The sequence below is a fragment of the Anoplopoma fimbria genome, chromosome 21 (assembly GCF_027596085.1).
Source record: "Anoplopoma fimbria isolate UVic2021 breed Golden Eagle Sablefish chromosome 21, Afim_UVic_2022, whole genome shotgun sequence".
Lineage (NCBI taxonomy): Eukaryota > Metazoa > Chordata > Actinopteri > Perciformes > Anoplopomatidae > Anoplopoma > Anoplopoma fimbria.
Window position 1 is genome coordinate 21,902,603 of NC_072469.1, and position 24,261 is coordinate 21,926,863.

At 40.6% G+C, this 24,261-nt stretch overlaps 1 protein-coding gene across 2 annotated transcripts in view; it reads left to right on the forward strand.

Annotated features, from left to right (window-relative positions):
• Nucleotides 1-21,634, forward strand: part of flt1 (fms related receptor tyrosine kinase 1) — a 31,388-nt gene extending 9,754 nt beyond the window's left edge. The window contains exons 5-30 of one of the 2 annotated variants that reach the window (XM_054622741.1): nucleotides 90-258; nucleotides 405-541; nucleotides 1,060-1,231; nucleotides 1,451-1,568; nucleotides 1,842-2,011; nucleotides 2,112-2,259; nucleotides 7,757-7,880; nucleotides 8,521-8,629; nucleotides 10,998-11,306; nucleotides 13,176-13,322; nucleotides 13,396-13,527; nucleotides 14,646-14,752; nucleotides 15,512-15,647; nucleotides 16,077-16,181; nucleotides 16,278-16,391; nucleotides 16,662-16,750; nucleotides 17,193-17,277; nucleotides 17,370-17,467; nucleotides 17,561-17,683; nucleotides 18,339-18,450; nucleotides 18,703-18,802; nucleotides 19,011-19,116; nucleotides 19,250-19,347; nucleotides 19,629-19,698; nucleotides 20,420-20,511; nucleotides 21,465-21,634. In XM_054622741.1, coding sequence (XP_054478716.1) covers nucleotides 90-258; nucleotides 405-541; nucleotides 1,060-1,231; nucleotides 1,451-1,568; nucleotides 1,842-2,011; nucleotides 2,112-2,259; nucleotides 7,757-7,880; nucleotides 8,521-8,629; nucleotides 10,998-11,306; nucleotides 13,176-13,322; nucleotides 13,396-13,527; nucleotides 14,646-14,752; nucleotides 15,512-15,647; nucleotides 16,077-16,181; nucleotides 16,278-16,391; nucleotides 16,662-16,750; nucleotides 17,193-17,277; nucleotides 17,370-17,467; nucleotides 17,561-17,683; nucleotides 18,339-18,450; nucleotides 18,703-18,802; nucleotides 19,011-19,116; nucleotides 19,250-19,347; nucleotides 19,629-19,698; nucleotides 20,420-20,511; nucleotides 21,465-21,633 — 3,339 coding nt within the window. In that variant the 3' untranslated portion in view covers nucleotide 21,634. The remainder of the gene's footprint in view (nucleotides 1-89; nucleotides 259-404; nucleotides 542-1,059; nucleotides 1,232-1,450; nucleotides 1,569-1,841; nucleotides 2,012-2,111; nucleotides 2,260-7,756; nucleotides 7,881-8,520; nucleotides 8,630-10,997; nucleotides 11,307-13,175; nucleotides 13,323-13,395; nucleotides 13,528-14,645; nucleotides 14,753-15,511; nucleotides 15,648-16,076; nucleotides 16,182-16,277; nucleotides 16,392-16,661; nucleotides 16,751-17,192; nucleotides 17,278-17,369; nucleotides 17,468-17,560; nucleotides 17,684-18,338; nucleotides 18,451-18,702; nucleotides 18,803-19,010; nucleotides 19,117-19,249; nucleotides 19,348-19,628; nucleotides 19,699-20,419; nucleotides 20,512-21,464) is intronic. The other variant, XM_054622742.1, reaches the window with a different exon arrangement.
• The last annotated feature ends 2,627 nt before the right edge of the window (nucleotides 21,635-24,261 follow it).

The window sequence follows — 24,261 nt, forward strand, 5'->3', positions numbered from 1 at the left end:
AATTTTGAAACTTCCGTTCAGTCAATGTGACGATGGTGACTGTTCTTATCTAATATCTGATGACTGGTGTCTTGTCCTTCCTCCTCCAGCAGTTTCCCAACCACAGCCTGAGTCCAGACTACAGGAACATTATTTGGAACAGCAAGCAAGGCTTCACCATCCGATCTCCCACCTTCTATTACATTGGCCTCTTCTACTGCCAGACAATCATTGAAGGCGTCGCACACAAATCACGTATATACTTTATACACAGACCAGGTCAGCAGTGCATAAATTCCTTTTAGATACAAAGCAAATCACAAATAAATATGTATGTGGGTTTCAGTGGTTTCTATGCAAAAACCCCAATCCACTCTAACATCTATACATATATCATTTCTATATTTGATTCTTTCTTGTCACAGTGAGTAACATCATGGAGGTGTATCTGAACAGCAGTGGACCTGTGCAGGCCCTGAAGGGAGAGAGATTGGTCTTGAACTGCACGGCCACCGGGGAGTTGAACACCAGAGTCAACATCACCTGGGACTACCCTGGAAAGGTCAGACCTGCATTAAAGTCTGGGGAAACAAATCACTTTAGACAGAGACTGAGCAGGCAAACCAGTCGGCAGAAGAAAAAAAATGTGCGGTTTTGCAAACCACGGGATACGGTGAATGCCGATGTTTCCTTTCACTTCAGTTTTTCAAAGCTTTTGGAAAGCCAACAATTTTTCGGTGCAATGAATGTGATCTCAACTGAAGTACCTGTACTCTACCACTTCCTAATTAGGTCTATGTCATCAAGGGGCTTATTGGTTGTGACTATAACTTTATCATTATACTTGATGAATAGTTAAGTATCCATAGCTATAGCTATTATAACTTTAAAGATTAGTGAGAAACCATTTGTAAAGACGACAGTAGAGACAGAACATTAAAAAGGAAATGTGAATGTCAGAAATCACTCAAGAGGTCACGTGGTGCATTGTGGGTTAAAGTACCAGTGCTTTGGTTCACAGCTTTTCAAAATAAGATTTCAGTGTTAATTCTATGGCTCTCCCTCCCTCTCCACCTTCAGAATAACAACACCGGCTCCACTACTAAGAGGCTCCTGAAACACAGAACACACATGTTGTTCTACAATATTCTGACCATCCCGAAGCTCCAGCGCTCAGACCGAGGCCTCTACACGTGCCGCGTGACCAGCGGGGAAAACAACAAACAACAGAAAGTCACTGTTACCGTCTTTGGTGAGTGTTTTCCTCTGAAACTCCCTGACATTTAGATGATTAAATTGCACACATAAGAACAAATAACTCATTTATAATTTCAAAACTTCAGCAAGTTTCATTCTGATGGTGATCAACTCTTTTTTGAGTGTGGTGGATTAATATCACAGCAATTATCAAACTTTTGCATTCGCTTGCTTATTCCTACCTGAATATGTGCATGTGTGTCTTCAATTATAGACCGTCCGTTTATTCGCATGAAGCCCAGACATGGATCTGTGATGGAGGTACAGGCAGGACAGAAGTCTTACAGAATCTCTCCCAAACTTCGAGCGTTCCCTGCCCCTAAAGTCATCTGGTAAGAGATCACCTTGATCCCTGAAGTCACACCTAACCTAACTTGTTTTTTGGCTTTAATTTTGTTTTGCCTCCCTTTTTCATGTCTAAATAATCTATTTTAATCTGTGGCACACTTTCTCAACACTATTTATTTTGAATGGCTTTGGGATTATCTTTGTTTTAGTCTTTGAAGTATGTCTGTAATTGTAGACCTTGAAATAATTTTCCTCCTTAAACCTTAAACAATCACTCAGTCCCTGAAACTTTGCTCAGAGGTCTTTTTTTCTGACAGGCTGAAGGATGGCAAGGTGGCAGCAGAGCAATGCTCCAGATACCACATGGATGGGAATTCCCTGGTGATCCGGGATGTGGCAGAAGAGGATGCTGGGAAGTACGACGTCCTCGTACGAATCCAGGAACACGGACTCTACCAAAATCTCACGCTCACACTTGTGGTTAAAGGTGAGAAATTGGATTCTTCACCCACCAACCACCTTTAGCTCCGTCTTAGAGTCACCTCAGTGTTTAACCTTTGTGTTTGTGCGTGCCTCTTGTCTGACAGTGAGTCCTCAGATAGGGGAGAAAGCAGTGTCGTTGCAAGACCCGGGCTCGGTGCCACGGGGGAGCAGACAAGCTCTTCACTGCACATCCCACGGAGTCCCTCCTCCACACGTCCAATGGCTCTGGCATCCCTGCCCGTCCAAAGGCCTGTAAGTAGCCCAGAAGACTAAATGCAGTTTAGTTTGCACATTAAAATCTTGCCTCCAAAATGAGCAGTAAACCATTTGAAATTGCACCAGCAGGAATGAGTTAGCTTCACTATTGAATAGTATACAATCCTTTACACCTTTCTTTACAAAATAGCACTGTTTAACTATTTTAATGAGACCAATTACAGAGCAAAACATATGTATAATGTTCAAATAGTCATACAATGTAATGACCCACTGTTGCTGTTTTTAGTTGATATCAATTTAAACTTTGTATATTTTGTACATATTTTGGCTGCAAAGGCTAAAAATTATATTGGTGCTATTATGTTACAAACACATGCAGCAAAGAAACTATGTCTTGTTTGTTTTATCTTATTTGATGTGTGTGTGTGTGTCGTGTTTTTTATGTGTGTGTGTGCGCTGTGTGTGTAGGATTTTTGAAAACGAGACATGTTTTGTCTATTTCAGCATGTGTTCAGACAGCATTTCCTTCTTGTAACCAGAACAGATGCCTTTGGGGGCCTTTCATGTGTGGAGAATGTGTGAAAATGTGTGTGTGTTTGTTTGTGTGTGTGTGCGTGTATGCGCCCACATATATATGTGTGTGTGTCATCATTTTTGTGTTTATATGTTTTCTTGCTTGTGCAACTCTTTCCCTATATGTTTGTTCTCTTACTGTCTGTGTTTCCTTTTTTCATATGTTTGTTTAAGTGTATACAAATGCGATGCCTGTGTGTGGCAGTTTGTGTGTGTGTGTGTGTGTGTGTGTGTGTGTGTGTGTGTGTGTGTGTGTGTGTGTGTGTGTGTGTGTGTGTGTGTGTGTGTGTGTGTGTGTGTGTGTGTGTGTGTGTGTGTGTGTGCCATACTCACAGACACAGTACACAGTGTATCTCAGACTTAAAAGGACAGAAAAAAAACACACTACAATGGAAACCAGTTCCGTGCTCTCAGTCACGATTTGTTGGTTTCCAAATCAAACGCTATGATTTAATGAATTTCCTGTCCAGGACGCAGGGTAAGAGGCCTGTTTATTATTGTGATTGCACACTGCATCCTGTGATGCCTTTTCTTATATCTGACACACACACTATATATAAAGTTCTCATGAGAATGGCCCAACCCAGTGATGCAGAGGGACAGTCATTTAGTCAACACCCACGAGTACTCAAGCCGGCACTTGGCTGAAACATTGACTGAGCTGTTCTTGGAGGTCAGATACTTATTGTGTTGCTTATGACCAAGTCGGAAAGGTTAAGTATTACCTGAGAGCACCACAGCAGCCGCCCATACTTTCTATCCACTGACATCATCAGTGCACTTGACCCTTAACACCGGCACCGACACATGGCGCCACGCCGAGGTGCCTCCAGCGTGGGTTCACCCGTCAATCTCTGCCACATGTCATCAACACAATGTACTTGAACATCTTTTAGAAGAGTTGGTGATACTAAAGTATCTGATATTCTTTGTCAGGGCGATATAAGATATTTATCCTGCAAAAATGTACATGGAAGATTTGTTGCATATTCAGGAAATATATTCAGATTTTCAGGTAAAAACCATAATTGAAATCTTGTTTCTGTTGTACCTATTCATGGTGTTATAGTGTAGACACACAGTATGTATGAGAGCAGAATTTATCTTGTTTTGTTGAGATGAGTGTCACATGCAATCTGCACATTTGTCAAAATTCTATTTTTTTATGATTTATTTGGTAAATCAATGCTTGATATTAACATTTTAAATGAATTCTGAATGGGTCATATTTCAATTTTAAAGTCTATAAATTAGACAAACAATTTGGCAAAAGCATACAAAACAAGGATGCATGCATACATGCAACAGAAAAGCAGTACTCACAACAACAGTGCAGTAGAAAATAATACAAAATAAAGATTTCACTAGAGCACTGAAGCTACAGCTTATTACCATAAAGGGTATCAATTCTATTTGCACCGTGATGTTTCAGCAGATTACATGTGGCCTCTTTACTGGCTGATTCATGGTCCTTTGTAAAGCTCTGTTCTGGTTCTGGTTCTGGTTCTGCATTGAGTGTGTTTCTTTAGTTAGTTTTTGGCTGGATCCTCACTAGCCCCTTGTTCTTTGCAGCCCGGCTGCACCACAAGCCTGACGCCGCGCTGGAGGAGGCCCAGGGACATTGGACCAGGATGGGCCAGGCTGATGGGGGGCCTCGCGCCTGGGTCCTGGGCTCACTCCTGGGCCTGGCCCTGGGAACCGCAGCGCTCTTATCTGGCCTGGGCAGGAGGCGCACTGGGCTTCCTGTGCGAAAATCAGAGCGCTTTTCCTCTTGTTGTTTGGCTTCCTCTCCGACGCGAGACACTTCCCAGCAGCGTGATTGTCCCTTCGTCTTCAAACGTGGCACAGTCCGCTTCCTCAAGAGCTTGATCTATTCTTGAGAGCCCCCCTACACCCCACACCCCTTCCCCCAACTCTGCTGCCCCCCACACATACCTATCCAACCCCCTTCCCTCACCAGCTCTGCCCTCCACCCCAACCAAGCATCAAGAACAACTCTCCATCGCCTCCCACCCTGGAGCCCATCCCCTCCACTACCACCACCTCCACACACTCATTAAGTGCTTGTCCCCAGCAGCCAGAACCCTCAGTGACTCCACCAGTGACCCCATGTGATGATCCTGTGCGTGCTACACTGGTGTGGAAAATGAGGAAAGTGACTTGGAAACACTGCTGAGCAGTGAAGACCAGGAGACACAGGAAACAAGGAGGAAAATAAGCCACATCTATAAGGAAATAAGGACACCTGCTTTACTGATTATTTATTTATTTCCTTCTTTTATCCAATTTAAGTCCGCCCCTTGCACCCAGCCATCCTGTAGTTTTATGCTTTTTACGTTTCACAGACATTTTGAGCCAGAAGAAGTGCAATTCCATTTATCCACCAGCCACATTTCCGGAGCTGCTTTGCTTGTTTTTTGTGTCCTAGAGTGGTACTATAATGGGTGCATGAACCGTGCCTGTCCCAAGCCCCAAATCTGATTCTGACATCCACAAAAGCTGTGAGTTTCTGTTCCGATTTTAACCCACTGGTAGAAGGTCAAATGTGCTCACCTTGGACGGGCAAAACAGGAGAGAGGACAAGCTTTGTGTTGTTCACTATGGGATGCCTACAGTTCTCTATTTAATGACTGACGGTCAGCAGACGCCTACCATGTAGGAAGTGTCCACTGACCAGAGACTATGCCCTCTGTCATATTACGTCATCCTGTGTCATCCAGTGTCATCCCATGTCAAAATGTCTTGTTTGTCAAATGATGTCAGTAGAACAGCTCTCATGTCTTTGTATTGAAAGTTAATTAAAATCAAAATGTATGACTGCCATAGGTGTTTTAGTAAAGTCCATTTCTGTGTGTATGTAAAGCAAGTGCGATAGTGTGCGTACTTGTGCAGGAACGTCGATGTGTGTGTGTGTGTGTGTGTGTGTGTCTACGGGTGTCACCAAATGGGATTCATTCCTTGTATACAGATGTTCTATGAGTAATATATGAATCTAATATTTAATAATTTTATACAACTAACTTACATATGACGAATGACAATATTTGCCAACTTTGTATGAATCTGTATTGAAGTGTTATATCAGTTGTATGTGATTTTGCATTAAACCTTGCTTATATTTGTGTATTGGTTTTTGCCCCACTGTGGTTATTTTGGGTATGAGACTGGAACGGACAGGGACAGCGGTAAAAGTGTATTTTAAGCAGTGAAACAAGAACAGGAAGAAAAGGCAGGAGATGACCCCCACTGATACACAACTCATTAATATTTCCAGGCGGCTGCTGCTCACCCTTCTCTCAGTTACACAATGTGTGAATGTGGCGTGAATGCGTATGCATGCTTTTTCGCTTTCTGTTTCTAACCATGTTTTTGTCCTCACATCCATCTAACTAATCATATTTGTGTGTGTGAGTGCCACTTTGAGTGAGAAAGATTTTTCCTGGGAAGCGTGGTAGTGTTGGTGTAATCTCTGTCTGTGTGATGTGTGTGTGTGTGTGTCTGTGTTAATGTTTGTGTGTGTGTGTTCATATGCGTGCATTTGAGCATGTGTGTGTGGGGCCCGTGGTGTCATGCACAGGGTGGGTCATTTGTGCAGTCGCACATCCCAAGAGGAAGAGCAATCAGGGAGCAGAGAGGAACCAACCTCAGGGAGGAGCTCAGGACAGACAGAAAAGGATACAGACAGAGACGGGGAGTAGAGAGGGGCAGGGGCATTTATAAACAGGCAATGGATCAATGAACACAGTGGAAAGGACAGTTTACAGTTAGGATGATGGTTAATGTCTAAATAATGAAGCTCCTTTCTTTTGATAATGAGATCTGTCTACATTATACTGCCTCCTGCATTATACTGCCAGATAAATATAACAGATGAGGCCCTACAATCAAGTAAAAATTAAAATATTTTATTTTGTATAAACTTCAGATCATGCCTAATAACCTTGGTGAATATAGATATGTTTCCTCTTTCCTGGCAAAAGATAGAGGGAATACAATTTCCTTCAGACTACATATTCAGTCTGCCACAAAATGTGTCTACTTTATCAGAGGCAGACAAAAAGCATACTGAAAACATTTTCTAAACGGTTTTAAAAAATTGAAATGCTGGTTGATGCCGGTTCATAAGAATTAATCAATGAATGCTTTATTTCACTGACGTATTTTTATTTTATACAATAAAAATGCATTTTACTAAATATTGCGCTAATTGAAATTTTATTTTATTAATACCCACATGAGCTTGTTCCTTGTTGTAGATAGTACTTGCTACATTTTCATTACATTACATTTATCATCATATTCAATATAAATAACCGGTTCAGCGTTGCTTATTTAAAACTGTTATGAGACATGGAGAAGTAGATTAAAAATATACATTTTCCCTCTACTGTGAAATTATTTGATGAAACATTGTGTTTTTGGCCCCTTCATGTATGATTTCAGAGGTTTCCATCCTAAAGATGTGTATAAATAAACCACAAAGCAGCCTGCTCAGAGCTCCAGTTCCCACAGCTCCACTAGTGTGTAATCTATGGATTTAGACTTGTGAGACTCATTGAGAGGGACAGGAACTCTTGTCCTGGAAATGTGGGATGATTTGTTAAGAATGGAAGGAAGTTGATCCACAGGATTACAATACCACCTCTGCATCCTCCATAGATGAACAATCCAGCATTACATAGCAATCCAAAGATCCTATTGTCAGCCTGCAGGACAGGGTAAAAGGGGTGTGATGCTATTGATAAAAAAAAGCTTGGTGATGTTGAGTATGTAAATGAAGGTTAAGATAACATTAAGCAGTAATGATCAAGGCATTTCCTTGATGTTATGGTCTTCCTCCTGCCGAGCACAGCTGAGAAAAACACACAGGCACTCACACACCTGGAGGCAGCATAAAATGACTTGTGTCAACACAGCTGAGTCTCTGTCCCTATCCTCCTCATCCTCCTTATTCAAGGTGTGTGTGTCCAACGTCCTCCTCGCCATGGAGCCCTGTGACAGAGAGGATCCCCGCCACGTCCACAAGCAACCACATCCTGAGTATTACTCAGAGACAGGAAGTGCTTCAGGGGAAGAAAAAGGTAGGTGATGCACTGTGATACACACTGTGACTGACAGAAGAGCCTGTGAGTGTGTAAGTAACAGGATTTTTTACATACAGTCAAAATGTAGGTTAGAAACACAAAAAGCATCCCAATATGTTAAGGGCCAAAGGTACAATAACTATAATTCGTCCTGGAATTGCAGTAATTAACATATTTCTTGATGGAAATGGACCAAAAATGCACCATTCTGAATAGAAATTGGGTCAAATATACAACTCTAAAATATGAAAGATATCAGAAAAATTCACTGTTTCGTTTCACTTGCAAAAAAAGGTTGGAATGCTGAGAAAATACTGTTATTTCACTCAGCTTATCATCTCTGCCCTTCTTTGCTCCCACATACACACATTCACAGACACACACCTTTATTAATACTTATCAGCAGATTGTATGTTGAGCTGCCCTCTGGGTTGGAAGTGTGTAGGAGGTCTGGCTCAGAGACCCCTATTGTCTGCTCAGTGGGCCCATGGAAAATATTATTCCTGCCATCAGTGGCAGAGGTTAGGAGCCTGAACCTCAAATGTGTGCATCAATATGTGTGTGTGTGTGTGTCCGCCTGTTTTTCATAGTGGGCTAAGTGCCGGTTTGTTCATGCGGATGTTTGTGCTCTCCATAGACAGTGGGGGTCCTGACTGTGGCAGAGGCCTTTGTGTCTGGCGTGTATCGCTGCGTTGCCTCCAACTCTGTCGGCACGGACCAGCTAGACTTCCACTTCTACGTCACAGGTGAGGAATCATCTCTTCAGATGTGCAACTCATGGGTGTTTTTATTCTTTTTTTAAAGATTATACCAGGAATTACAGTGAAATATATTAAACGGAATCTTTCCTCCCCTCACTTTCACTTCCCAGAATTTTACTATGAATAACTAGTTTCTGTCATCTGCTTGACTCACTTTACTCCTTCTTCAGTTTCAAAATCAAACTAGTCCTATAACAGCTTTGTCACTATGAATTAGCAAATCCTTTTTGTACTGATATTCAAATCAAAATAATGAGTGAAGATAAAATAATTATTATTATTATGTTCTGTTTGGTCAGAATGACATATTTTAAAGTTTAACATTAAAAATGCAATTAATTATGTTTCTCAACCTGAACCATATTGAAGAACATACACAAGAGCATATTTCCCTCAGTAAAAATGCTGGAACCACCGCAGAAATTCTTTAGCTAAAGCATTTATTCTACAGTTTTTACACAGTCAAATGACCAAATGTGTTTCACTAGAACAGCAGGTGATGGCTAAATCATGCCTACTCGCCCAAAATGTTAAGCCTTAAAAAAAATACAGTGATTTATTATACAATCAATCATTGGAATACCTACATAAGTCAATCCATAAGCAAATCCTCATTCAAATTTAAGAATGAATTACTTTAGCAGCTGATTAATAGTTCAATTTAATTCAATTTTCAAGGAAAGTTATTTTGTATAGCCAAAAATCACAAATTTGCCTCAGAGGGCTTTACAATCTGTTCACATTGGCCCAGGACAAACTCCTGAATAAAAAATAACCTTTAACAGGGAGAAAAAAAGGGAAGAAACCAGAGGAGGGTTCTCTCTGCCAGGATGGACAGAAACGCAACAGAATTCTTTATAAAATAATTAATTAATAAATAAATAAAACCTTAAAACTTTTTTGTCAGATTGAATAAACACAATCAGACATTGAACTCAAGTGACCCTGCTTTACTGAGAGGATGGAAACTTACTGGTCTGTAAATAAAGGTCAATTATTATCACTTTCATTCATCTTGTCACATCCGCAAACACAAGGACACACTCCCACACACACAGATGACATATATTTGTGGCCTTTTGCTTAGTTAAACTTTGATAGTATTTATTTGATCGAACACTGCTAAAATAAAATGTCCTGTTCAGTGCTGTGAGGAGTATAAGAAACTAAGAGCCAATGTGCAGTAGATTAAAGTTATTCTGTCTCTATAATGTGTAAGTACCGACTGTGAATGGAAGAAGCATAAAATAAAATGCTGAGAGAAAAGGAGGAGCAAGAGGGGAGGTGGAGAACAGAAGAAGGGCAGCGATGACATACTGAGTTTTCAGCTTTCAGAAGAATACTGCATTTGGAGTTGTTGCTACTGTGTTAAGGTCATTTGTGAGAAAGGTGATGCACACACCAGCGATGTCACTGCACTCCCGTGGAAAGAGCTGGATGCTCCAGAGCAACAAACGGACCTAGAGGGATGGGGCAGCAGCTGCTTCACTACCATCCACCAATTTTATCACAATTCAGAGCTGCTTATTAGTTTTTTAATTTAAGAAATAAATAACTGTTCTCATCTAAAAATCTGAAACTTGCTCAAGAGTATTTAGACATTATAAAATTCTCTAGTGGTATTTGGTGACAAATTTGAGCATTTTTTCATGGGAAATGTGAAATATTGTACAAAGTACCTGATTATAGAAGTCAAATAGATATTTTAGATAATTTAAAAAAGAATTGTTATTTGTCAGAAGTAGAAATACACACGTTATCGTCGGTTGCAATCCTTGGCAGAACAGAGTAGCGTACGTGCATCGGTACATACTGCAGTTATGTGTGTGAGATTGGTTACTAGGCCTACAGGTAAAGTTATTTTAATATCTATTTGTGTGCCTGAGTGTGTATCTGTGCAGAAGGCTGCGCTGAGCTGTGTGTGAGCAAGAGCGAAACAGGAACCTTGGGCTCTTATCGTTCCACTTCCCCGTACAGCACACTTCCTTGGACTGGCAGGTCCGCTTTATTTCGGGAGGCCTTGGGGTGTTTGGGAAAGATAAACACTATCTGCCATCAGGAAACTCTCGAGCCGTTTCCACGGGAAGTTTCGGATGGCTAAAGTAAATAAAAGGCCTTTTCACTGTATTCCACTAGCTGCTTGCACCCACAATAGCCATTCAACATTGTCGTCAAAGGTTGAAAAAATGGAGGATTGGTTGATTCAGCTCTCCTGGTTTCATGCACCAGCCTGGTTCCACATACACTTGTTGAGAAACTGAGAGGGTTTATTCATCAAACAGGAGATTATGTGAATGTTCACGTTTCCTCTCCCTCACCTCTTCTTCCATGTTTTCATCTCTTTTTCCCTCAGACGTCACAGGAGGCTTCAGCGTGAGCCAGAGGGAGGAACCCAGAGAAGGTGGAGACCTCCATCTCACCTGCGTAGCCAATAAGTACCTATACACGGCGTTGTCATGGCAACGAGTGAATGACACAGAGGACGCCCAATCCCGCAGCCCTGCCCTGAGCAGCCAGCAGCTCACAACAGGGGAGTTTTCCAATTGTCTGGTCCTGTTGCTAAGAAACCTAACAGCCCGAGACTCCGGAGCCTACAGATGCTCCACCCGCCACCTGATCACCGGACAGGAGACACACCTGGACACACAGGTGGTGGTCACGAGTGAGTAGTTGCAACCTCTATTTTATTTTATTTTATTTATTTATTTTTTGTTTTATTTTCCAGTCAAAAAAATGTTTTTCTCAAGTTATTAAAATTCAGTTAGAAAATTCAGAGTGTCCAGGGGTTTCCAGTCACTCTTATCAAAAAAATGTCATCGCTCCTTGGTGGCCCAGATTTTCAAGTGTGAATGTTTCATCTTCAATTTTGGCTTTTGGAATTTTTTTCTTGACCTGTTAGACCAATTTGAATAACTTTAATAATATCTAATAATCTTCAAAGTACAATATATAAATGCTACAAATGCAGGGCTATTTAATCTTCAACCCCAAGTTTTCAAATTCACCACACTTGGTATTATCAAGACGTATACGTTTCACATCATTTTAACAATGATATGCAAGAATTAAAAACCTTTCTCACAGGCTAAAATACTAATGGCCCTTTAAAATACCAGTGATTGATATTTATTGTCTCAGGGCCGCAAGTAATTTGTAAGGGCCTTCGTTTCTTGCTTTTTCTTAATTTCTAATTATGATTCTTAATAACTCGGTTGCACAAACATAAATACAAACAAACAAACACCCAGACTCTCTCACAGAGTTTTGCTGTTGGGAATTGGGTCCACTCAGCTTCCTGGGGCCCCACCCTGCCTTTGCTCTTGCTCTCCTGCTCAGCACCTCTTTCACGTGGGAATGAGCTCTTGTCTGGAGGAAGAGCACACAATGGTACTTCCCATAATGCCACATTTACAGGCCCCCACACAGGGCCGGAGGAACAATCAGCCAATCAGACACTGTCAGGCCCAAGCCCCCGCGGACAATCATCAATTGTTGTCCAGGAGGAAGATAGGGGAAACAACAATCAGTCGCCTTGGTTAAGTGACTTTTCTTCATGTCTTTTACTGCTGTTCTCTATACAATCAGGGTTCAACGCGTCAACTTCCTCCTCCAGGATCCCCATAAGGGAATTACTATAGAGACAGGGTGACCAGAAAGAGAGATGTTAGGGAGCGAAAATGAAAAAAAATAATTAAACTTGGGGTTAAAGAGAGTCAGAGAGCAATATGGTCTAATTATAGAGTGTGATCATTGGAGTGTAATTAAAGTGCATGAGATGGAAAAAAAAAAAAAAAAAAAAAAAACTGCATCCAACTCATTGTTTGCACTCATTGTCCAATAACTGTCCACATCATAAAATACTACATTGTTGTGGCTTTTTAGAAATGGGTTTGTATGGCGGGGTATTTTAGGGTGAGTAAGGGGCCCAAGAGAACCCATAGTCAGCTGACTCACAGGTTGAAGCCAAGGCCACTCTTCTGTAAAAATGTGTCACTACCAGTGCACGATTATTGTCCAGAAGTGGCACTGGTCCAGAAAACAGTGGGAAAAAATAGCTCTGCTTTCACTTTATCACAAATATAAATAACTGCAATTGTGATCTGTTATTGCAGGTTTTAAAAGTATCAAAGTAAAGTTTTCATTATCCAGAATTACTATTATTTATACATTAATGTATAAAATGCATTTTAGTTGTTCAATTTGGAAACTCTTTTGAGTACTTTATAAACTGCTGTGTAGTTAGATAATATCAAGATTGTATATTTGTGTGTATTAATTCTTAATCTACAGAGTTACTGTAGCTTTCAGGATGAATGTATTGGTGTAAAAAGGACATCACTTACCTCAGAAATTAAGGTTATTTTAATTATAAAGTGGCATAAAATGGAAATACTGAAGTAACGTACCTTACCTTAAAATTGTATTTAAGTACAGTTCTTTGTACTTATTTCCATTAAATAATTTGCCAAAGTGTAACAAACACACACTGAAGCGCACATACTATTCATGTTGTTTGTGTTTCTCCTTTCAGTTCTGGAGCCTCCGGTGCTGCTTAACAATCTGACAGATTGTACTGTCAACGTCAGCACCTCCGTGATCCTTAGCTGTCCCTCTGAAGGCATCCCACCCCCAACTATCACATGGTACAAGGATGAACGTGCTCTGTCTCAGGGATCAGGTAAAACAAATACCTTGAACATGCAAACTGCAGCTGCATTCAGGAGTCTAAGAGTTTGTTCCGTCATCTTCAGGTATTGTGATATCACGAGAAGATGGGACCCTCCATATTGATCGAATCACAGTGGAGGACCAGGGCCTTTACACGTGCCAGGCCACCAATGAGAGGGGAACTGCAGAGAGCTCTGCCTATATATGGGTTAATGGTAAGTATCTGTCAACCTGTTGTATTTTTATGCCTTTGATTGGCTGTGTTTATTACATCAAACAGATTCGACAATTCCATGTGTGTGTCTGAATGTTCATTGTTCCCAGTCCTGAAAATAGATGTTGAGTCTGGATGTGTAGACATATAATTCAGTATATCACATTGTTTTTTTGAATGTAGTATTTATACACAGAGGTGTGGTGTGTCAGTTCTATTAATGGGAGATTATATGTCTGTTTATCAATTCTTGAGTAAACATTCAATCAAAGAATACCTTCACATAATCCAAATGTGGGACACCCTCCTTTTGTTCAGTTCTCCTCATTCACACACACATCAGACATACGTCCGGTGTAGACAGGCCCCATGTGGTTCTGCTACCCCCCAGTATGAACATGGTTCCCTGGCAGAAGTGGTGGACACACTTCCCAGTCAGGTTCTGCAAGGGGAGTGGGCTGTGTGTGTGTGTGTGTGTGTGTGTGTGTGTGTGTGTGTGTGTGTGTGTGTGTGTGTGTGTGTGTGTGTGCGTGTGCGTGTGTGTGTTGTTGTGTTCTGGTCAGTCAGGAAGGAAGCTGTCTCCCGTTTTTATTTCCTCCAGAAGGGCCCGTCCTTCATCTCAGAGAGGCTCCACACTTAGCTGAGCTGAGCTGAGCGTTTTTATTTCTTCAAATTAAAGAAAAAATAAATAAATAAGATTGGTATTTAATAGTTAGGGTGGAGGACAGTGAAAACACAGTGCCCCCATTTGGAAGGGTGGAGAAAAATGTAAACATCAAGTTCCTAAGTAAAATTATTTATTGTAATCCTCAACAAGTATCCTTGATTATCTCCAATTTTATGTCAAATTAAATGATCAACTAAATGTATAAGAGAGTTTAAATGTTTCTTTTTCATCTTGATAAAGGTAATAATATTCAAAGTCCTGTGCAGTTGACTACAGGCCTGCTTCTGTATACTAAAGTGAATGAAATCTAATGCTAATTTAAAGTTAATTAAGCACTGACATGTATTTGTGTGTGTGTGTGTGTGTGTGTGTGTGTGTGTGTGTGTGTGTGTGTGTGTGTGTGTGTGTGTGTGTGTGTGTGTGTGTGTGTGTGTGTGTGTGTGTGTGTGTAGGGTCCACAGAAGCCTCATATCTGGAGATTCCCGCACTCACCTGTACCTGTGTCGTGGCCGCTCTATTCTGGCTTTTGCTGACGCTCTTCATACGCAAACTGAGACAGGTGAGATGAAACAAGATGGAGTTGTTTCTGGTGGTATGATGAAACAAATATACGGTGCATATTCTTGTTTTTCTATGTATGTTTGAAAGTTGTTTTCACTCTATGATTCCACCTTGCTAGTTATGTGACTGGTGGGACATACAACATTTCCATGCAGCACCAACATCTCAGTCCTTTCTTTTAATACGTGGCGTGGCCAAGGGTTTTCTCTTGGCAGGGGTAAAGAACCTGTGGCTTTGCATGTTTACATTAGTAAAGACAACTCCAAGTTTTTATCTCCATCTTCCAGCCTTTCTTTGACCATGTAGCATACACATCAATACACTATAAAAACTATTTGAAATTAGTTTTGTCACACACAAACTCCAACATTTATTAATATTAATGTAACCAATAGGTATAATAAATATCAATTACAACAATACGTTAAAGATGGTTCTAGTTTAGGGAATTTAAATTGATTTTCTAACATACAAAACATACACATTCTCCTCATTTTTAATGCAAGAGGGTTAAACATTCACAAAAAAACATTTTACTCCATGTTAATTGTCCTTCAGTATTGATTTTTAAATACTGTACATAACTCATAAATACGAGGCTTTTTGGCACCGTGATTTCAGGTCTTAGATGTCTGAGTTTCTCAGAAGCGCCTGAGTGCATTTTCAAAACATTCCCTGTTCACAACTTTAAAAAAAAAACTCCTAAACTACAGTGATAGTATAATACTTGTATGGGTTTTCTGTTCTTTCTCCAAAGCCCAGTAGCTCAAACACCAAACCTGAGTACCTGTCAATCATTCTGGACAGTGGACAGGGGCCAATAGAGGAGCAGTGCGAGAGACTGCAATACGACCCGAACCAATGGGAGTTCCCTCGGGAGAGGCTCAAATTAGGTACAAAAATGCAGAAATGGATGTTTTTGAACATAAGTGACTTGTGATATGAAGGATTTTGGGAATGTAATGCTAACGATGGGAGAGAGCGAATTAATTTAAGATCACATTACAGATAGAAGGACTTTCTCAGAGGCCTTATCAGACTATTATTGGGAGTGACTCTCATTCCATTAATCAGACTTTGTGTCTGTGTTGTCTGTGGTGAGCTAATTAACTCCAGCAGAGGGTGTGTAAACTGTGTTGACTGGAACTAATCAGCCTACTAGGGTGGGATTCAGTTAGATGGACTGTTGATGGGGTCTTCTCTTATCAGCTTCTCACGTCCAGGATGGATAACAATAGCAATTAATAAAGTAGCTCAATTAGACACAAAAACACACCTCCCTTTCCTCCCATCAGTCTCACTCGCATTCCTTCTCCTCACAGGGAAACCTCTGGGCCGTGGAGCCTTTGGTAAGGTGATGCAGGCAGCTGCGTTTGGCATAGACAACGCCTCCAGCTGCAGGACTGTGGCTGTTAAGATGCTCAAAGGTACACGATCGGGTCCCTGGTATTCTGAAAAAAAATGAAATCACAAGTTCTGTGCAAAAACATTTGTTCCTCTCTTTTCTGACCTTTGTCCACCAGAGGGAGCTACAGCCAGCGAACACAAAGCTCTGATGACTGAGCTGAAGATCCTCAACCACATCGGAAATCATCTGAATGTAGTCAACCTACTGGGAGCCTGCACCAAACTGGGAGGTGTGTGTGTGTGTGTGTGTGTGTGTGTGTGTGTGTGTGTGTGTGTGTGTGTGTGTGTGTGTGTGTGTGTGTGTGTGTGTGTGTGTGTGTGTGTGTGTGTGTGTGTGTGTGTGTGTGTGTGTGTGTGTGTGTGTGTTGTGTTTTCCATGCATGCATGCTCTTAATATCCCTATGTATATATTTATATATACATAGGGATATTAAGGGATATGACCTCACACTTGTCATAACAATAATATGTGAGTGTGTGTGTGTTTTCTGTGTATGCAGGGCCACTGATGGTCATTGTCGAATACTGTTGCTATGGAAATCTTTCTGCCTTCCTCAAGGGAAAGAGAGAGGTGTTTGTGCACAAGACGGTGAGTCTACTAACGTAATTAAAGATAGTGTCATGATATGCCATATTTCAGACAAAACAGGACCTCCGTGGCGTGCAGAGTGTTCACACATGTATTTGTGCCTTACACTTCTGCTTGCAGTTGAGAAAAAAAGCAACAAATTCGCCCGTTTTCGCTTCACACAATTACAAAATCATACACTCAAAAACTCACTTCTGCAATCGGTATGAGGCTCAAAGATGTTATCAGTTCTCGGGCAGGACTGCTACTTCCTTAATTTCTTCACAGGTTTAGAAATAACTACAAACTGCGGCCCCAAATGCCATTTACACAGAGCCAAACATGTTTATGAAACATGTTGACCAAAACCACTAAAACAAATTTTAGAAGACACATAATCCAAATTTCTATTTCTCTATCATGCAATAATTGAAAAATTCTAACTGATTTCTCTCCATCTCAGCCTGACAGAGGAAAGGATGGAGGGCCAGGTTGTGTCGCCAGCATGTCTGAGTTTGATGAGAGCGACAAGAAAGAAAATCACCTCAGTAAGCCATGAGCATAGTGAACGTTTTCTTATGATTGTGCATTATCATTTTGCTTTATTATTACGCTGTGCCTCCTCTCTTTCTTCCTCTAGATCCCAAATCTGCCTCCAACTCTCCCTTGTTCCTGGAGGATCTCATCTCCTTCAGCTTCCAGGTGGCGCGAGGAATGGAGTTTCTGGCCTCTCGCAAGGTTTGATACTTGATGTTTGTGTGTGTGTGGATGCAGGTACACTTTTGTGTTTCATGTGTGTAATTATTTGTGTTCTCCTTGCTTCTGCATCAGTGTATTCACAGAGACCTTGCAGCCAGGAACATTTTGCTTTCTGACAATAAAGTGGTCAAGATCTGTGACTTCGGCCTGGCCAGAGACATCTACAAGGACCCCGACTACGTTCGCAAGGGAGATGTGAGTACACATGAGCAACGTGGTTCCAAAATCCACTGTCTGAAAGTGTTACACTAACACTTTTTCAACAAATTGACTGATGAAATCCTTAGAAACCTCACCGATGAAAGCAAAATGTTGGGGGTCAATGCAATTCTTGCAGTGTTTCAACATTTAAAGCACTTGACCAGTTAATTTTTTATAGCATTTCATTTCCTAGGATTCAGTAAAGTTCATAAATAAGTCACATTACTCCTAAAAACAACTAGAAACAGGGTGTGAGTATTTTTCCTGCATTGTATACTTGCTGCACTGTGTACATTTACAAATTGAACTGCTTTTGCAGCCACTTTCTTAAAAGTTACTCAACACAGGCAAAAGGGCTGTTTTTGTGAAGTGTTTGAAACAGGACAACTATGCATCATTTTATTAAAAGTCTGTGTCTGATACATTAAACCACATTGCAAGTTTCACTACAACTTGGAGGAGTACGCATCCTATACCTGCTGTTCCCACAATGCTCCTGTTTTGGAAATATTAAGCAACGAACATAACGTAACATTTTTTTCCTCAAAATAATCTGTGGCCTAACGGCTTTTTCAACCTGCCAAACTTGAAATGTTTCCCCACGAGTGGTCTTTGGTAACTCTGCTCCTGTCATCTGATTGGCTGACAGGCCCGCCTCCCTCTGAAGTGGATGTCTCCAGAGTCCATCTTTGACAAGGTGTTCACCACGCAGAGTGACGTGTGGTCCTACGGCATTCTGCTGTGGGAGATCTTCTCTTTGGGTAAATAAAATAAACACATGGCAATACAAAAGCCCACATACTATGATCTGATATCTTATGATCTTCCATTTCAAAGGCTGTGTTTGGAAGATGCTTATTCAGTTCTTGGGATGGATGTGTTCACATACTGATGTACTGACATGTGACGTGTGTGTGTGTGTGTGTGTGTGTGTGTGTGTGTGTGTGTGTGTGTGTGTGTGTGTGTGTGTGTGTGTGTGTGTGTGTGTGTGTGTGTGTGTGTGTGTCCAACAGGAGCTTCTCCATACCCTGGTCTTCACATAGATGAAGAGTTCTGCCACAGACTGAAGGGGGGAACAAGGATGCGAGCACCTGAATACAGCACACCTGAGATGTGGGTGGAAACGTTTCCAACAATGTTACCTAATGAAACTAGTAGGGGAGGCAGGGACAGAGTAAAAAGAGCACCAACAAGTAGGGAGGGTGTAAATAGGGGGTGTCATTTAAACCTTTGTGTCATGTTCCTGATGTGATCCAGGTAGTGATTCAGTTAGTGCTTGGATTGAAAATGAAACGCTACACCTGTATGTTTGTGTGCGCAGTTACAGCACCATGCTGGCATGCTGGGAGGCCAGTCCCTCAGATCGACCCACCTTCACTAACCTGGTGGAGTCCCTTGGAGATCTGCTGCAAGCGAGGGTTCAGCAGGTCAGACTTCTTGTTAATGTTTTCTACTTCAGGCTTATGATTTATTCCTTGTCTAACTAAAATGTTTCTTAACATATGCATAAGCTACACAAAAATGTCTTACAAATCCAGCTCTGTTGTCTCCTTTTAACAGGATGGGAAGGATTATATTCCTCTAGGATCTTTCATAACTGGAGACACTGGTCGCAGTGGGACCTTCAAAGAAAACCTGCTCACAGTCACAAACCTGAGGTAGAGAAACATTCAAAATATAATAAAAACATGATGCAATTTAATATACGGTATGTAGGTTGGGGCCAAGGCACCTTGATTTAAGATGTTTTGTGTATGAGTAATCAAGTACGGTAGAGAAGTGCTGTAGGCAAATAAATACAAGAAAGGGGAAAAAATGGACAAGACAGGTGTCAATGTGAAAGTGATAAGAGGCGTGTGAGGAAACAACAGGAAACAGCTTGAGAAAGTAGAGAAATTTCCAACTTTCAATGTTTTGAATCTGAATCCAACCCATCTAGTTACATGAGGGGCATGGCCACACTTCAGACGTTTGAGGAACTGCCCTGCAAAGAGCCAGACAGCCCTGATGTAAGAAAACACCTTCACTTCTGCTTGCACGCACACACACACACACACACACACACACACACACACACACACTCACACACACACACACACACACACAAACACACACACACACACACACACACCCACACACACACACACACACACACACACACACACACACACACACACACACACACACACACACACACACACACACACACACACACACACACACACACACACACACACACACACACACACACACACACACACACACACACACACACACACACACACACACACACACACACACACACACACACACACACACACACACACACACACACACACACACTCTCTCTCTCTCTCACACAAACACACAAACACACACACACACACACACTCTCTCTCTCTCACACACACACACAAACACACACACACACACACACACACACACACACACACACACACACACACACACACACACACACACACACACACACACACACACTCACACACCCACACACACACAAACACACACACACACACACACACACACACACACACACACACACACACACACACACACACACACACACACACACACACACACACACACAGGTGGGATGAGACAAAAATGGAACCACGCTTTGTCGTCATTGATCATTTTCAATGAAAATAGATGAAAACAGATCAAACAGACACCCCAATAAACTGCATGTTTGCATCCTCTGTGCTTTAGGATGAGCAGAGTGACAGCGGCATGGTCCTTCCATCTGAGGAAATGAAGCCTCTGACGTGGAACAACGGCACCAAGAACAGGAAACTCAGCAGGTGAGCTTTATGTAATCTCTAAACTCTTGTCTTGTCTCCTAACAACCAAGACATCTTCTCATCTGTAAGAAAACACAGTTATGTTGCACACATTTCCATTTTATGGAATTTAATATGACATTCTTCTTAATGGTTAAGACATTTTTTATCATACTATTTATTGTATTTTGACATTTTTATGACATAACATATGTAACACACATTTCATAACATAATACGTTTTTTATACTAAAATAGTTCTTTTTCTGACTTTTTTTTACATACTATACCATCACTTTGTTAGACATTGACTTTTTCACAGATACTAAAGTATGATTTTTTTCATGACTTTAAACGACATACTATACTATGACTTTTTTTTCTTTTTTTACTATGACATATGATAATGATATATTAAACCATTACATTTTTTTTGCATATTATACTATGACATCTTTTGGCAATTTTATGACATATGACATTCATGACATAATATACTGTGCACTTTTATGAAACTTTTAGCAGCTAAAAGTACGCGCATTGACCACAGAACCTATAACCCTTGATAGTGCCACGCCTTGTTTGGGAAGCCGGTTTGAAAGCATAGCTTTGCAAGCTACCAATTACTTCACACTGGAAGAAGCAATGGCCATTGAAACATTGGTCCAGTGGTCACAAACTAAGGTTGTTTAGTTATTCTATCTTACATCAATTTATAGTAAATGTAAGTTAAAGAGTGCCGCTAATGTAACCAGTATGAACTCAAAGTGGCGATGAGGATTTTAGAAAGGTCCTAAAAGGTATTCAATTTAACTTCTGGATTTCAGCATATACCCTGTTAAATAAATCCTCCATTGTTCAGGAAAAAAAGGATTTACAGACAAATAATTCAAGAATCAATCAATGCATGAATGATGTATTTTATCTTAATGAATAATAAACAAGGTTATAACTCTAAATCTGTATGTTTTTAGGTTCTTTGCCTTCACCAAGTGCCGAGACCAACAGGTGCCTTTCCTGTGCAATAACATCACAGGTCTCCGGGACAACAAGCCCTCTATCTCGCCGTGTGATTGGGAGTCTGACGAGGGTGGCTCTCCTCCTCCGGACTACAACTCAGCTTTTCTCTACCCTTCCCTCTAGCATCTGTACTTGGACTTTATACAGGGTATACATTTTCCTGCTCACAATTTTTAATCAACTAGAACGTATTCTGCTTTTCAACTTTGCCGTTAGCGTCCTCTACCTCATTATATCTGCATGTATTCATCTGTCCTCCTTTTACTCGTTCAACCAAACTCAAAAGATAATTTCTTTAGATTTGACACAAAACCTCTCTTTGCATTTCTTAAGTTTGCAAAACCATATGCTGTTGTACAACAAAGCCTCTACAGTATTACCAAGTAATGTCTTGCATTACCAAACATAACCCCTTCCCGGAGCAGCTAAGTATTACCTGGTTGAACTTATGATATGCAGTTATGCTGAATGTATTTACTGACCTACAACTATTCGAGCTTATTGTACTGGTACCTCATGTGTTGAGCTTTAAGAGGAACACTGCTGTATTAAATAATGGTTCCTCCTACACAGTCATTATATGCTGGAAAAAAGTTATTAACCACTGAATTATAGTATGTGTTAGACAGGATGTATCCATCTGTATTTATTTTAGTGCTGCAATCCTTTGAGTGATGAGTCTGTATCTTACTGTGAATATTAAAATACACTCAGGTGCCAGTTTCCTTTCATGAAGGTTATAATGTTCAGTTTTACTAAAACTGATTTAGAAAGGTGCTGATTTGTCCACCCCAATAATATCAATGGGGATGGACAAAATATGCGAAACACCAAAGTAAGACATTACTGACAGACAGTAACTGACATTTAAAATCAACAAGGAGAAATAAATCACTTGTCTAAAAAGGTTTTAACAAAAACATTGATTGTATGGGCTGCTATATTAGACTTAATTGCATGCCTAATAAACTGGCAACTGAGTGTATATTGTTAGATATGGAATCAAGTCAAATCATTGAGTTGACAAAAATGTTCAGTTTTTTTAGATATATTTTTATTTACAAACAACTGAATGGATGAGCAGTGCTGTTTGATTAGGTCTGAAATGATTTGTCAATCAACAGAAAATGATTTTGCAACTATTTTGATTTGTTAATTTTTAAGCAAAAATACCAAACATTCTGTAGTTTCAGCTTCTCAACTGCGAGGATTTGCTGCTATAGTAAATTACAGGTTTGTTAGACCAAACTTTTTCCACCCTTTTCTGATGAGATATAGACCAAACGATTGCAGCAGATTTATCGTTAATTATAACACATTTAAGTTTTAGCCCTAGAAAACATAACATTTAGTGATACATCCTCTGAAATATCAGCATCTTGCCCACTTTTGTAACTTACCTGGTATGCATCCTGACACACACACACCTGGTGTTAACGATCAATCTGTGCACTGAAATCATCACTGGACTGCATTTACATGGTTTTCAAATAAAGATTGCTTGTTAATCCCTTTGAAGTGCAGTCAGGAGACAAGCAGACGAGAATATACAGATTAAGATGATAAAGTCATCTCACTATTGAATAAATGAGCAATGACTACTTTTAAACATTTTCTTGTATACATTTATCACACATTTAGACATGTTTGCAGTCTTGGTGAACTGTATTAGATCTGCTGGTATTTTCAGTTTTAAAGATGATCAATCATTGGAGTGTAATTATAACCAATTTTGTGAAATCCAACCCATATGTTGACATTCAGTTTCTATACACATGTTTTCAAAAAGCTGTAATAGACCAATTGCAAAACAAGACAGTATATTTCATGTATCAGTTTTGGTATTCTTTATTAAAATACTGCTGTACACACAAATATTGCAAAATTTGAGACAATGAACACAAGAGGGGCATAAAACATACTAAGATGGTGATTGTAGGTGTGTTGATGCTGGGGAGGAGAAGGTGGTCACTTTTATCAACCGGAGTGTGTGTGTGTGTGTGTTTGTGTGTGTGTGTGTTATGATGTGGAAGATAAGTGATATGAGAACTGACATTGTGTGGACCAAGTTTGGGGGCGTGTGTGTGTTTTGAGGGTTTTCTAAAGCACCACATTCACCAAACATGTTGTCGTCTGTTCATGTCACTAAAACAGAGGAAGTACACAGCCAGCTCTCTGCAGGTTTGTTACCCCCAAGTACAGATCATCCACTTGCATGTCAACTTTGAAAAGTTTATGTAAAAGACAAGACAATGTTCTTGTTTACGCCTTTAACCTTGGTTTGTTTCTCATACGGCAGTGTGCTTCATACACAAGACCCTTTTTTTCTACAGTCTTTTGCTTGTGCACACTTGTCAAAAGCTACTGAGAACTAGAATAAGGCAGAGGAAACAGGAACAGTAATTATACAGAGCTTGGATTGATCTCGTTATCAGAGTGAAGCTGGCTTGCACCAAATTAATTCAGTTGATTTGATTCAAAGAGATTCAAATCATTGACGGGATTTGAACCGTACTTAAGGGCAACATGATATCCCTCACACCATTATCTCCACAGCGCCACTAGCTTCCTAAAACCTCCACCTGAAGCCGTCCCACCCACTCCACTGTTGCTCATCTATCTGACTGGACAGGGGGTGACCAATGACAGCCAAACACATTCAATCATTGGGCCCCTCCAGCTGTTTGTCATCCTGAGAGAAATCCAAGCCATCCAAGTGAGTGCAGCAGCCGGCGCCACTGTTTTGTCTCC